Source organism: Phyllostomus hastatus, unplaced genomic scaffold (genome assembly GCF_019186645.2).
Source record: "Phyllostomus hastatus isolate PE091 unplaced genomic scaffold, TTU_PhHast_1.1 phas_contig_402, whole genome shotgun sequence".
In the NCBI taxonomy this organism is placed as follows: domain Eukaryota; kingdom Metazoa; phylum Chordata; class Mammalia; order Chiroptera; family Phyllostomidae; genus Phyllostomus; species Phyllostomus hastatus.
In genome coordinates, this window is record NW_025333873.1 from 3,292,833 (window position 1) to 3,307,936 (window position 15,104).

The 15,104-nt window shown below is 53.9% G+C and overlaps 2 protein-coding genes across 2 annotated transcripts; one reads left to right on the forward strand and one right to left on the reverse strand.

The window, feature by feature from the left end:
- Positions 1-6,834: 6,834 nt before the first annotated feature.
- Positions 6,835-7,618, forward strand: LOC123822419 (sodium-dependent multivitamin transporter-like). Its single transcript, XM_045844327.1, has 2 exons — positions 6,835-6,945; positions 7,316-7,618. Exons 1-2 carry the CDS (start codon positions 6,835-6,837, stop codon positions 7,616-7,618), a joined length of 414 nt encoding a protein of 137 aa, XP_045700283.1.
- Positions 7,619-7,687: 69 nt separating this feature from the next.
- TCF23 (transcription factor 23) lies at positions 7,688-14,583 on the reverse strand. The gene is made up of 3 exons (XM_045844548.1): positions 13,759-14,583; positions 12,788-13,030; positions 7,688-11,393 (listed from the first exon to the last, which is right to left on the reverse strand). Exons 1-3 carry the CDS (start codon positions 13,978-13,980, stop codon positions 11,214-11,216), a joined length of 645 nt encoding a protein of 214 aa, XP_045700504.1. The 5' UTR covers positions 13,981-14,583; the 3' UTR covers positions 7,688-11,213.
- Positions 14,584-15,104: the final 521 nt, after the last annotated feature.

A 15,104-nucleotide genomic window follows, 5' to 3' on the forward strand; every position in this document is an offset into this window, starting at 1 on the left:
TCTAAAAATAAATAAACAAAATCTTTAAAAAAATGGAATTTGAGCCCTGGCTGGTGTGTCTCAATGGATTGAGCAGATGCCCAAGAACCAAAGGGTCGCTGGTTTGATTCCCAGTCGGAGCACATGCCTGGGTTATGGGCCAGGTCCTCAATAGGGGCCATATAAGAGGCAACCACACCTTGATGTTTCTTTCCCTCTCATTCTCCCTCCCTCCCCCTCTCTCTAAAAATAAATTTTAAAAATTTAAAAACAGATGTTGGTTTAAAATAAAAAAATAAAAATGGAATTTAAAATAATCTGTTAGGGTATGAACCCACCACTGTCTTCTCAGATCACCAGCCACCTAAATAAAGATCCAATCCCTGTCTCTGCTCATTGGGTTTGGTATGTGACTGACAACGCCGGTCTTTCCCGGTTTCCCTTACAGTGATTTTGGCCTTGTTAATTTTCTCCATGCTCCATTTACCTTACAAGTAAAAGGGAAGGGGCCAGGGAGAAGACAGGGAAGAAACAGTTGGTTAGGAAATCTAGAGAAATATTTCAAGGACAGAGGTGCCAAAAGGGTCAAATGGTGCTTAAAACAAAACAATACACGAAGATGAGGCCATCAAACGAACCGGTTTGGCAAAAAAGGAGGTCGTCAACAAATGACCTTCCCAGCGCGGTTTTAGAAGTGAGTTATTGATGGATGCCTGATTGGAGTGAATGGGTGAGGAAGGACAACAGAGAGGGGGTTTGTTTGTTTGTTTCGTTTTGTTTTTAAGTTTTGCTCTGCAGTGGGGCAGAGAAATGTGGTCATGAAAAATACATGCCGGCGGGGGGCGGTTTCCGGGGGCGTGCACAGGTGGACTGGGTTTGTTCTGACTTTTGATGGTTGGTACAAGCAGTGGGGAAAGAGCCCTGGGAGATCCGGGCCCATCAAGGTCTCAGCCCGCGTAGTTTTGCTTACGAATTGCACAAACTTCTTGTTCCTTTGTTGGGCAAGCTCTGCACACATGTTTACAATCTGGTTAAAGAATCAGCCCTAGCGATGACGTCATTAAATACACATGTACACAGTGGTGGCCACAGTAACAGCACGGCGCTGCAACTCAAATTCATTTTCCTCAGCAACTTATCTGGAAGAAAGACGCCGTTTTCCATTTACAGGATCAAAAGAAGCCCGGCCCTGTCGTGTCCACAAAGGTTGCTGAGACCGCAGTTGTGCTCCCAGGAGGAGGTCACAGCGGTAGAGACCCAGGGTGTTCTGCTGTCTTCGGCTCTGGTCGATTTCTGTGGCCACGTCGAGGAGCCATCCACGATCAACCAAGCAAGGATGTGAGGATATGCCAACCTTATCAACCATTTTGAACTCCTGAGGTTCCCTTTATATCTTTTTTTTTTAATCCTCACCTGAGAACATTTTTTTTTTTTCATTGTTTTAGAGAGAGAGGGAGGGAGGGAAAAACATTGATTGGCTGTCTTCTTGTACATGCCCCGACTGGAGATCGAACTTGCTACCTGGTTATTTGCCCTTGAAAGTGGAAAAAACAAAGAAACAAAGAAACCAGCATTCGTGCTGCCTGTCACGAACTGCACCCAACAAGCAGAGGCAGGGGCTGAACCTGTACAGATGCTTTATGCAGATGGCCGGCAACCTGAGAGGACAGTGGCGGGTTCATCCCCTAACAGACCATCTTAAGTTCCATTCTAAAACGGCCCTTTTTATAAGGAGAACAAGTGTAGGTAAGAGGTTTGGCATTCGGGAGAAAGTTAATTGGATTTAAAAAGCTGCAGCATGCTTGCCCCCTGCGGTTGTCTTGGAACCGTGTCCTGGGCAGTGGTGGTCATCTCGCTTTGGAGCACAACGGGTCAGAGGCCATTCGAACTGCTTGCAGCCCTGAGGCACAGAGGTGGAACTGCTTACGGTGTCCGGGGGTCAGCGAGGGTCATACCCTCAGTTCCTGAAACAGTAGCTTTAACATACGCATTACCCACTAGGCTTATTAACTATTTACCTTAAACTAAAATGTTCCAATTCTTGAGTCCTCTATCACTCTGACTCGGAATTGAACCCACAGCCTTTCGGTTTACAGGACAACCCTCCAACCAACTGGGTCACACCGGCCAGGGCCCTGAGATTCTCTGTTTAAAAGAGAAATGAAACTCAATTCATTGCTGGTCAGGAGGCCGGTCCGATGCCAAACAACGGAATCTTGGTCACATCCGTTTACGAGCATTATTTTAACAGAGGGAGCTTATTAACGAGGCCCTCAAAGGCTGAAGGAAACATAGAGGTGGCAACTGAAGGAAGCCCAGGAGATGTTAGGGTTAACAAAGGGAAGAAGTGGGGGTCACTGGGATCCAGAGCTTGGAGGAAGAGCCTGAGGGGAGGTGGAACCCAGAGGAAGAGTGCTGGACAGTTGGTGCCACGTGTTCAGGGGCACAGTAAAGGCTGGTTCTGAGAAGTGGGGGAAGCTGGAAACTCGAATCTAGTTCAGCTGCCAAGGTAAAGAGCTGTTGCCACTAAGATACTCCAGGTGCCTGATGCAAGTCCCAACTCGCCTCCCGCCTTGCCGGCTTCCTCTAGCGCCCCCTACTGGCGGAGCCTCAAAAGGTGCCGGTGACGCGAAGAAACGCAGTTTACAGAAGCCCAGCTCCAGCAGCCTTAGGGGACGAATACTCGTTTCCAGTACCAGGCTGTTATAGATAATACTGTTTTGAGCATTACTGTACATATCTTTTGATGTACTTGTGCACTCACGTTTGGGGTTATACACCCCAGAGTGTCCTTGCTGGATGAACAGGTTCATTTACTAACCAATCTGGTGAATGCGTGGTGCTATCTCATTGTGATTTCAATTTGCATATTTCAAATTGCTATTGAACTTGACCAGCTTTGGCCACCTGGATATCCTGTAAACAAAGGTGCCCGATCAAGTCTCTAGGCCACTTACAGTTTTCTTACTGTTCAATGAAGACTTTTAAATATATTCTTAATATAAGCCCCTTTTGATTTTATGTATTGCAACTATCTTCTCCCAGCCTGTGAGCTTGCCCTTTTCACTCCCTCAGCGGTGTCTCGTGATGAACAGGTGCTCTAGTGTGATGTAGTACAATTTATTGGTCTTTTCCTTTAGGGTTAATGCTATTTGTGTCTTCTTTAAGAACTACTTTCCTAAAAGAAAAAAAAAAGAACAACAACAACAAAAAAAGAACTACTTTCCTGCCCTAGCTGGTGTGGCTCAGTGGACTGAGTGCTGGCTTGCAAACCAGCGGGTCGCTGGTTTGATTCCCAATCAGGACACATGCGTGGGTTACGGGCCAGGTCCCCAATAAGGGGCATGTGAGAAGCAACCACATACTCATGTTTCTCTCCCTCTCTTTCTCCCTCCCTTCTCCTCTCTAAAAATAAATAAGTAAAATATTTTTTTAAAAAATTTATTTATTTTATTCTTAGAGAAGGAAGGGAGGGAGATCAAGAGAGAGAGAGAGAGAAACATCAATGTGCGGTTGCTGGGGGTTATGGCCTGTAACCCAGGCATGTGCCCTGGCTGGGAATCAAACCTGCGACACTTTGGTTCGCAGCCCGCACTCAATCCACTGAGCTATGCCAGCCAGGGCTGAAATATTTTTTTAAAAAGAATTATTTTCTTATTCCAGAGTCATGAAGATATTCTCTTACATTCTTCTTTTTCTACTTTCTGTCTCTTTGTTCATATGCACTGAATTCTGAATAATTTCTCCAGACCTATTTTCTGACTCTCTAATTTGTTTTTAACAGTTTCTAATTGTCCACTGGGTTCCTGATGAAAAAATATATTTATTTTTAATTTCTACGACTTAAATTTTTCCCTAATTCTACCTGTGATAGCTCTTGTTCCTGCTTTGTCTTTTCAAATTACTCTTTACTTCTTTAAACATATTTAATATCTATGTTGCACCTGAAAATGAAACCATCTGCAGTCACTGCAAGTGTGAGTTTACAGCTCAGTGTCTCTGCTGCAGCTGGCTTATGGCGGCACATTTCCTTTGACTTCTAGAACTGCTTGCTATGAATTTTGAAGTTTGTTAGAATGTTATCCGTGGGAATCTTTCAAATCCTGGTTTTAAAGCACGTTCTTCCAGAGAAGAATGTTACTTGCTTGTGCCTAGAAAATCAAGGGCCCTTGAAATTGTTGCCTTTGTTCCCTCCGCCAAAGTTTAAGGGTTTAGAAATCCCTGAGAGACTCCCCCCACTCCCACCCTGAGCCAAGACCTATATGAGTAAGAATCCTTGTCTCTCTTTTACACGCTGAGGGTGTTGCCTTTTGGGGATCCCAGCTTGATGACAGGGTCTCTGACCCAATATACTGTTTTGTATGGGCCTTGGGCTTTTTCTCTGGTCCCCAAATTTGGTGTGTTAAAATCTGATCTGGCCTTGGGCACCCGGAGTCTGCAGGTGCTGCCCCGGCAACACTGGCCTCGGTGCTGGCTTACTGTTTTTGGATTTGTGCTCTTGTTTAAAATCCCTTCTGTTATTCCCTTCCCTTATCTTTCTGCCAGCCCAACAATGCACTTAATAATATGTTTGTAATATTTTACCCATTATTTTGAATGTTTCTCCATGCATCCAGTCCACCATATTTTCAGAAATGAAGTCCAACAGTTTCTCATAGAAAACACGTCCCTCGTGCAGGAGTCCTATACAGCAAGTAATTTCGTCAGCAGTAGGGCCAGTACGTGTTACAAACCCACGTTGTCTCTTTCCTGCTCTATCTCTTCATGTTTGTTTACAATGTCTCTGGAGAAATTCCTTCTCCAACTCGTGTAGTTGCCATAACTGAGCACACATTGGATGAAGGCTCTATTAGAACAGTAATTATTGCACAAAATAACGAGACGATTATCCAGGACCACACTAAGTTGGGGAGAAATAAAGGCTGCAGGAGAGCTGATCTTTGACACCCTTCTATCAAGATCAAAGCCATCTTCTTTCAAGATCTTGCGATTCAGAAAGAGCCAGGTGTTGTTTCCAATTAGATGGTCTCCCTGATTGGGGGTGCACATTCAAGTGGAGGAGAGTTTGCCAAAGCTGGAGGGAGTATTTCGACACAGAGACTTTGTCAATGGAGTCTTGATGGGCAGCTTTTGAACAATTCCAGTTCTGACCTGTGCAAAGGTCATCCTTGCAATGCGTTAAAGAAAAAAAAAAATCCTTGGCAATAAAGCTGCCAATCTCTGTGTCTTTTCTAAGCTGGAAAGAACATTTTCATCCTCTTAAAAGGGCTGAAGGAGGACCAACATGTAATGATCGACTTAGGATTTTTACTGTTTCTCAGAGGCTGCTGAGGGCTCTTGCTTCTTTTCATGAGCACGAGGCCAGCCCTTTTCTGTTCCAGATCTTAAACGAGCAAGGCATTAGTAACACACCCCATCACGTCGCCGCAGGGGTTTCTAACGGCTGGTTTTGTGGGAGGGTTTGCAATATCAAGATCTCTTCTACAAAGCGGCACTGCCTCTCACAAAGAGCTATTCAGTCTTCTCCCTCACTGCCCCGCCCCACCGTAGCTCATACCTAACAGGAACCCCATGAAAAATCTGTTAACCTGTGGTCCTGTAGCTATCCAAATAGACCCCAGAAGTTCGTAAGTTCTTAGTAACGCCATTTTCCCCCACGGAGAGTTCCACCTCTCCAAGGCACGAGCAGCTATTTAATTTATAGCCATGTATGAGGAGCCCACCTGTCTGGGTAGGTATTTCTATGGCAACCTCCCAAAGTAAAACAGGTGCGTCCTGGTCTGCCCTTATGTCCAGGGAAACAGTGGCGGCGGCAGGTTGTTGCCAATAGGCACTTGGTGAGGCTGGTCGCAAGGGAGCCTCCCTCCCTGGCCAGTTGGTGGAGTACCACAACCGTGTTTGCGGGGCACGCTCCGCCGGCCTCGGCTGGAGAAAGGAGAGGAACTTCGCTCGCGGACATGCCCCACGCCTGGCAGCCCTCCCAGTGCCCCGGCCAGTGGCTTCTGCGATGACATGCAGTCTGCCCGGCAGGCTCTGCACGTGCCCGCACAGTTACAACTGAGCTTTGTTTCAAGTTCTAGTTAGTGGCACTTTCCAGAGCATCTCAGGTCCTGACAGTTTTATATTCAGCTGTCGTAGATGTTGTTTCAGCTACGCCTGGTTCCCTCCCCAAGCCCTGTGCAGAGTCTGCCCCTTGGGAGAGTGACTGCACTTTCGCCAGAACGCCAGCGCCCAGGGCCTCCGCCCGCCCCGGCGCCGTTCGCCGTGGTTTCTGGGGTGGGCCGCACAGAATCTATTTCCATCCAGTTTGGGCCCCACCCAGGGGCGCTGACCGCCCCGCCTGCCTGCCCTGCAAGGCCTCAGGGTAACTTGGTATTTAGGCCAGCCTGATTTACTCAACCATTTTTCTCTGTCCGGGAGGGTTGTTTCTATTCTGATGACTAGATCATGATTTTTTATAATTTATCATTAGGTTAAAAATAAAACCCTCAGTCACCTTTGCCCCTTCGTACCGTCTCAGCTCGTGCAGTGGCACGGTCCTCAGTTCCTGCTTCTGTCCCCACCCCTGTCTCACCCACGCCTGCTGGTCGGCTCTCCCCTCCCTCAGACAGGTCCTGTCAGTGCACAGAGCCCCGCCTCTCCTGCCCTCTTGTCCTTCCTTTCGCTGTTCAGCCGCTGACCCCTGGCTGAACTGGGTAGGGGGGGATTTTCTCCAAATTTGAGGCTCGGGAGGCAAGACCCCCAGAGAGGGGAAGTGCCCATCTACACGTCCCCCCTCCCCCCACCCTGCACAGAGGTAGTTGTTTGGTACACTGGTTACTCAGTAAGACTCAGGCACCTTGACCCTCAGGGGGAATGCGGGGCCGGACCCTGGACCCTCGGACCATCTACCCAGTGCTGCCGAGACTCCGTGCTCTCCTGCCTGTGTCCTGTGGGAGGCGACTTCACTACAAAAGCTACAGCCAGGTAGCACCCACATTGTCACATCGCCCCCCTCCTCCCCTCTCCAGACTACCACAGGGCCTTCCTGGCGCCCTTCCCTCCCTCTGCTTTCTCCCCGCACCCAGCACCCCTGTCCCTGATGGTGTGTCTGAGCCTGGACCATCCTGCAGCAGCTGCCCTGGCTCCTGCCCACGGGGCAGTGCTGCTGGGCGGGCAGAAGGGTCTGAGTGCAGAGAGGCTCACAGTGTGCTGGCCCCTCCTCTGCTCCCCTCCTCGTGCCACCCCCCCTTCTGGCTGGGGTCCAAGCGGGCTCTTCCCCCTTTTCTGCGTGCCCTGCTTCCCTGGCCCTGTGTCCTGCTCCTCAGTCTGCTCCCTTTGCTCTGCATGCGCCCAGGGCCCCTCTGTGGACACCTCGGGGTCCCTGGAGAAGATGAGCAATGGGACGCTGAAGGGCTGCGGCGACAAGGAGGCCGTGGCCGTGCCTGAGGAGGGCCCAGTCTGCCAGGGCAGCAGCCCCACCTTCACCCTCCAGGAGACCTCACTCAAGCCCCAGGCCTCCGGCCACACTCTGCCAGGCACTCCGCTGACCCCAAGCTCTTTGTCCTCAAAGACCAAGACCGATTCACTGTGCCTGCCCGAGGCGGAGGGCAAAGCTGTCACACACAGGGCCGTGGGGCGAGGGGGGATCTGTCCTTGACCATCGCCTGGAAGAGCTTTTGCTTTTGTGAGTTATTTCTAGTGACAGTCACCATATCAGAAATGAAAATGATTTTTAAAGACTATTTATTTTTAAATAGCATTAACTCACTCTGTGTGAACATATATAACAGTTTTCTGAAAAATAATTGCTTTCCACGTTGGAAAATATTTAGTGAGAAGAGTGGCGTTGCTTTACATTTTTGCAAACATCTGTCATGTCTACTGTAACAGACAGCTGGACCCTTCTGTCAGACTCTGCGTCCCATCTGCTGTTGCAACAGCGCATGTCATATGGTTTCTGGAAAATTCCATTACACTTGTGAGAGGATAGGTGTGGAAAAAGGCAAACGGCATCTTATGAAAATAGTTTCAGCCACTGAGAACATGGAAAGGGTCTCAGGGACTCCGCCCTGCCCTCTCGAGGTTCCCGGCCTCACTCTGAGCATCTCTGATCTGGAGCGGGGGTGAGCAAGCGTCTCCTGTGACTACTGAAGGCTTCACAGTCATTCTGTCGCAGCTGTCCCACTCTGCCGTGGCATCAGGAAGCAGCCACAGGTGATACGTACACACATGGGGCTGACTGTGTCCTAATGAAAACTGATTTACAGGAACAGGTCGAGGGGGACTGGATTTGGCCCACTGGCCATAGTTTGCCAACCCCTGATCTCGAATCTCAGCTCGCAGGGTCCCTGGGTTTCGGGCATGTGACACAGAAGGGAGAGGAGAGTGCCATCTGACTCATCCTGGAGATGAGACAAGGAATTTTTCAGAGAAGGCTGGGTTTACTATATCTAATTACTGTAGTTGCCAATTTGGTAAGCTCTGCAGCCTCCACCTCAGCACTTAGATAACGCTTGGCCAGCTCTGCTGCTCCCACAGCCCAGCTGAGCCTCTGCCCTCGCTCCTGTGGCGCATCCGAAAGTGGTGCACACCCGGCCCCGGCCCCGCTCCGGGAAGCCGTCCTCTCCCTGCTGTCCCCAACCCTCCTCGAGTCAGGGGCACCGGGGCTGGCCAGGCGGCACAAGACCACCAAGCAGACCAGCCGTCCCTCTGAGTCCTGAGCCAGGCCGCCTTGGTGTCATTTTGTCATCTGTGCTCCTGCTTCCTTTTGGAACCTCCTTCCCACACACCAGTGTTCCCAGGGAGTAGGCGCTGTCTTTGCACCTGAGTGTCAGCTGCCTCCACCTGCCCTTGTCCACGCCACGCCCCCAGCACTGGTCGGAATAAAGAGTCTCCCACGGGGCAGGTGTTCTTCCTTTGCTGCAGAGGCAAAAGTGGTTACTCCCGGCTCCGGTGTGTTTGTGGATCCGAGTCTCCGAGCTGACACTTCCTCTGGTCATGCTCGTTCACCCCCGTCCTTCCCTGGACTCGACCCGTGCCCCTCTCGGCCCTTGTGCTCCCTGCGCTGGGTGCTGTCTGGCTGGGGAAGATGGCCTCTGGACCGCCGGGACTGTCCGGGCACTAAGGGACACGGCTTTGCCTGGAAAAAGCCTGAGGCAGCCTTAGAAAGTGTAATGATGGTGGCCCCCAGCCAGCCCCTCAGCCCCTCACTAGCTTCACCTTTCCTTTGCTCTCCTTGTCCTCTCTTCCAGGGTGACACGGTCACCCCCCGAAGGACGCAGGCTTGGGTCTGAGCTGGGCAGGTCGGGGTATGCTCCCAACCAGAGTCCCCTCGGTTGTCAGAAGTCTCATGCTCTAGGGGGGAGCCCCCACACGCACACACCCAAAGCCAGCTTTCCCAGTTTCATCCCCAGAAAAACACTGCATGCCACCGGCTTGGGAAGAAATTCATCTGCCCCTCTTCCAGTCACCCTCACACTCAACCAGGAAGATACTGCTCTTTGGCTTTAAAAATAGAACTCTCGAGCTGGACTTTTATGGTCTTGTGAAGAAATGGTCTCGTGCCCACCCACACCTGGTCTCTGCCCTGGCCGGCCCCGTCCAGCTGCCCAGAAACAGCTCTGCACAAGCTCTCCGGGCCCCTCAGTAGATTTACGAGCTCGGCCTTGGCTGCGGCCTTCTCCCATGGCTCCCGGCCACAGTCCAGCTGCTCTCCCACATCCAGTGCAGCCGTGGCTAGAACGTTCTGTGTCTCCTTTCCTGCCTCCACCCCGACGTGCTGAGTCACCCCATCAGCCCCCTTTCCCCTGCTGCCCTGGCTGGCCCTGTGGAAGGACAGCAACTCGTCACACCAGCGACCCCAGCCGCTCCCAGCCTGCCCCAAACCTCGTTCATTCTCCTGGTGGGGCTGCTGGCTCTGTCTAAGGCTAACCCTGCTGGGACTCTATTTGTCTTGGCCCACCCCCTCCCACTCCGAGGCCCTGAAGTTCCCCCAAAACATGGCTCCTGCTCTGTCTGGACTTCAGGCATCTGGAAGATCATTTCCAGTAAGCATAGACTCAGTGATTAGTCCTTAGATCATTTCCTTAGGACCAGAGGTAAACTGCACCGGAACTATCGGATTCCTGGCACCCTAGGGCCCGACTTAGGGAGTGCCTGGGAGGGCAGTATGTGGGGAAGGGGCGGAGCTGGCCCTGGAAAGGTCATTTGTAGACAGATTGTAAAAATAACTCCAGAGCCAGTGAGGCCTTCGTCCAAAATCACTCAAGGAGCCCACTGAACCCGGGCCTTGTTTTCCCTGGAGGTTAGGTTTCTAACATAATGGAAAAAGAAGACTACAATTATTATTCCCTGGAAGAGATACACCTTCTTCCAAGGTCCTTCAAGGATGTAACTGACTCCGTCTGCATTCTTCTTGAGAAAGGCCTCAGGGTGCCAACTAGCTCAGTCAGGGTGGAGCTGCCTCTGGGCCGAGATCGTCTCAGACTGGGCAGCAGGGGATACAAGCGTTTCTGGGAGCTGGAATGTGCGCAATGCGAGCTTTGTGGCTGAACCTGTAAATATAACTCATATCAAGAGAAGCGGGCAAGGGTGCAGGGCCCAGCGAGGGAGAAAATGTCGTGATGAGGGGCATCTGGAGAGGCCGCCATAATGCAGAGACAAGCCTCCTAAATTCCTTCCTGCTTCTTTGACATCCGGCAAGCACGTCGTGGCAAAAAAACCGACCACGTTCCCTTCTTCAGCTTCCCCTCTGGTGATGTGACCCCAGCCCAGCCCAGCTCGGTTCACACTCGACAGCTGCCAAGAGCCAGTCTGGCCTGCAACTGTCCCGTCAGCCCCTGCGGCTGCCGCCACCCCAGGCTGCTACCTCTGCCCCTGTGCAGGAAGGCCTGTCTGCTTGCGATCTCCAGAGGGTTTGCGGGAACTTTAGGGGGAGGGGAAGCAAGGGGTGTTGCCCTAAATCGGCTTCCAACCCCATCAGACCACTTCCTCTCCCATTTCCCTTGCAGCTGCCGTGGAAGAGCCACCGTGGAGTCACCCCCTGGGTGCCAAGGATGGAGACCCACTCCCTGGTGCTCCTGAGTTCTCTCCATCACAGACGCGCCCACGGCTTCGCCTGATCTGCAGGCCAGAACCTGGGAGCTGAGTCAGATCCAATGGCTAAGAGTCAGAGTGCAGACAGGCAGGGCCTGGTGCAGAAGCCAGGCCCCTAAGCTTGAGTTGCATTCTAGGAAGAAGGGTGAGCATGAGGATCATTTGTCCCCACAAGCTGGAGAGAGTGGCCTGGTCGGGAAGAGAGCATCTGCCTCTCCAGAGGCTCGGGGCCTGGCCTCAGCCTCCTTTGCTCTTTGGCCCAAGGTGGCGGCTGTGGTGGAGTCAAGGCCAGAGCACTCCAGGCCTCCGGCATAGAGACGGGACCGCATGGGCCACTTCTGCAAGACACGGAGACAGAAGGTGAGACAGAGCAGTCTACTACAGCCCCTGGTGGTTCTCAGCACCCAAAGATTCACCTTTCCTAGCCTCCCTCCCTGAGACCCTCGCCTGCTGCGACCGCTCTGACGGCAGAGGACTCTGGCTCACCACACACTCTCCTGCCCACCTGAGCCTGGCAGGGACGCACTTGAGGAGCCGGCTGAGGAGCAAGGTGCCCAAGAGGAGCCCCGGCAGTGAGGAGGAAGATGCCGGCAGACCCGGCTGCAGCCAGGCTGGGGCTGGGGTGTGGGGAGGGCCAGGAAAGACCCCCGATGCCGAACTGTCCTGACCCCTTCTCTTGCACAGCAGCCCCGCACCCAAGTGCCTCTGGCCCCAGATGTCAGTGCTGCCCACGCCCTCTAAGCTGGGGACCTCCCAAGACTGTCCGTCCTTCCAGCAGGGGCTTGGGCAGCCCCAGAAGATACCCTGAGGTCTGCCCTCCTCTTGGCAGCCCCTCCACCTGGGGGTGAGGGGACACTGCCCCTGCCTACCCAGCTGCACTGACCAGCTCCCATCTGTGCACTCCTGAGCGTGTTATCCATCGCTTCCTCTGGGCGACGGCCTTACTTTGGTCACCATCTCACTGGGCCTGCGCGGGAGCCGTGAGCAGGGGCAGTGGGGAAGTGGGGGCTCTGAAGTCAGACACCCTTGGGTCCAACCTGCATTCAGCCGCTTCATCTCCCTGAGCTTGGGCTTCCCCATCTGGAAAGCAATCGTCCTTCGGTTCGTGTGTGGGTTCAAAGGTAAAAATGCGCTAAAGCACTTAGCCCAGCTCCTGGCATAACTTTAGCATCCAAATAACGTTAGCTGTCACTGAGATGGTGATTTATTGCTAGCTGTACCCTTCATTCACACTCTCATTTCACGCCCTGGAAGAGGAGTCAGGCCGATGGCGCCCTTCCTTCACACCCGACAGAACAGAGGTGCAGGGGAGTTGGGCCGCAGCCGGGTGAGTGGTGCTGCCCCCCGCCCCGCCCACCCTGCCCGGAGCCTGGTGGCTTCTAGATTGATGCTTCTTAGACTATTGTTCTCCCAGAGGGGGCTCTCTCCTGCGACAGAAGTCCAGGAGACACCAAGGCCTTGCACAGTGGGATGGTGCCCTCCCCCCCAACTCCAGGCTCTCCCGGGTGCAGCTTCCTTTCCCAGGCTCCAGTCCTGGAACCCGCTCCTTTCTCTCCCCGTCATTGGCCCGCATAGCTGGGGCCTCCATGGCTGGCCCTGCTCTTGGAGGAGCCTCATTCTCATGAAGTCATTTCCAGTCACCACTCCCCACTGCAGGCAGAAGGACCCCGAGTCCAGTGTCCCTCCCACCCAAACCCCCTTCGCTGAGGCCCCGGCTGGGCCCGTGACCTACCTTGAGAGGGTGCAGGTAGCAGAGTCCATGCAGGAAGGGTGGCCAGGCGGGGCCGGGCAGCTCCTGGCCGAGTGTGCGGGTGAGGTGGGCTATGTAGCTGGTGGCCAGCACCAGCACATCCAACTTGGAGAGCTTGGTGTCAGGGGGCACGGCAGGCAGAGCGGCCTGCAGGGTCAGGAAGGCCTGGCGCAGCGTCCGGACCCGGCTCCGCTCCCGTGCTGCGTTCTCGGGACTGGCCTCGCTCTGCACAGAGGACCCCCAGTGAGTGAGTCTGACTGGACCCCCATCCGTCTCTGGCTTCTAAGGGCAGGCTGGTGCAAGGTCTTCTGCCAGCGCGGTAGCACCCTGAACAGCGGGGACCGAGAGCATCACCCCGTTGTGTCTGTTCTGGGCCCTGCTCTGCCTCACAGCTGAGTGCAGGCCTTGCCTGGGGTCAGAGGGAACAGGATGGCCTAGCTCGGCTCAGAACCTGCTCTCCTTCTAATTCTCCACTGCACCTCATCCTGGCCCTCCTTCTGTCCACACCCAAGTCTGCAGCCTGCTTATCGGGGTGCCCTGGGGTGCCGGGAGCACAGCGCCCTGGCCTGCTCCGTCGGAACGACCCTTGGCCCAGCCAGGTCCCGTGAGGAAGAGGCAGCTGTGCCGAAGAGGAAAAGACACCAAACTCAGGTCGAATCACAGGCTGAGCTCCTGGCCCTGCGGCTGACTGTGGCTTGGGATCTTGGGAGATTCACACCCCTCCTCCCGGCCTCAGTGCTCCCGTGAGAAGTGAGCCGGGCCAGGTCTCTCAGCCACACTCTGGTTCAGGCCCGCTCGTGCCAACCACCGAAGCATGGGGCCTTAGAGTCCAAGGGCCAGCGTCCCCTCTTTAGAGTGCGGATGCTAACACTGAATGACGCGCTGCCTTCGGAGGTGACCTCTCTCCAACCCCTGCCTCCCCAGCGCCCCCTGCAGGGCCAGTATTTCCTTACCTTGCCACGAGACAGGCTTCTGGTCCTGGCCCCTCTTGGGGCAGGGGCTGCTCTGCTCCACCTTTGGCTGCTCCAGCTGGTCTCTTCCCACAGGTCCTGCCTCGTCCTGCTCTGGCGGCTCCTCCTCCTGTCGGTGCCTGCTAGCAACCTTGGCCTGGCCTTCGCCGGGCTCTGCCCCACTCCGGGCATCGTGGGCGACCCTCTGGCCTTCCTCTGTGACATGCCACACCTTAGGGATGTGGTGCCACAGCCCCCAGGGCGGGAACACGGTGCCTGAGGGAGCCTTGGGCTCAAGCGAGCTGGGGCAGGCTGGTCATCCCACCAGCAGTGTCTACATCTGAGGGAGCTGGCGCCAACTCAGTCCTGCTCCGGGAAAACCGCCCACCCGGCACAGCCCCCGAGAAAAAACTCCTGCCTGCCTCCCAACCAGCGGAGGGTGGGGGTGCTGGATGCTGGGAGTGGCCAAGCCCTGGGGGGAGGCCCCTGCTGGAGAAGGCAGGAGGATGGTGGGAAGGGAGCTTCTTCCTGGAGGCTCGCCTGACCCTGACAGCAGTCCTACGATAGACCTGCAACTTCAGCTTTGGGGTTCAAGTTCATGGAAGGGCCCTGGACCTCCTTCTCTGTGCCAGAAGCCTGCCTGCGCACATGCCAAAAGGACTTTTCCTCCCCTTGCCAGTGAACGTGACCTTCCAGCCATGGGGCACTACGCCCTAGGCTCCAGGCATACCTCGGATTTTCAACCCAGTGCCTTTCCTTCTACCTGTCTGTCCCTGCAGAATACCTTCCTCCAGCTCTGCCAGGGGGAAGGGCTGTCCCTCCTGCAGGTCACAGCCTTCACTTGTTGAAGCCGCAGAGCCCAGAGCCTGTGTCTTCCCGTCTGATTGGTGCGCCTGCTCCTGCAGGACCATGCCCCGGCCTGTTTCCTCACAGTTCAAAGTTCTCAGATCAGTCCACACCAGCCAGCAGTGTGCTAAGCACTTTACTTGTATTGCCTTTATTTCTCAGATCAACCTTTTAAGAAAAGAGGCTGACATCCTCATTGTACAGATGCAGAAACTGAGGTATCGGGAAGCAAAATAACTTGCCCAATGCCAAACATCCAGTAAGTGATGCAGGTGGTATGAAACCCAGGCAGCTAGTGGACTTGGAAGGCTGCCCTCGCCCTATACGGTTCTACCTTGGATGACTTACTCACCTGTCTGTCCCCATGCTAGACGTGAGGTGTTTGAGGGCAAGGACCAGGATGTTTGCTGAGGGCATGGTATCTGCCACGTGGCTCGTCAGCAGGAGGCAGGCTGAAGAAACAGCGAATCTGCCACGGCAGCCCCTGCCTGTCTTCAAGTTAC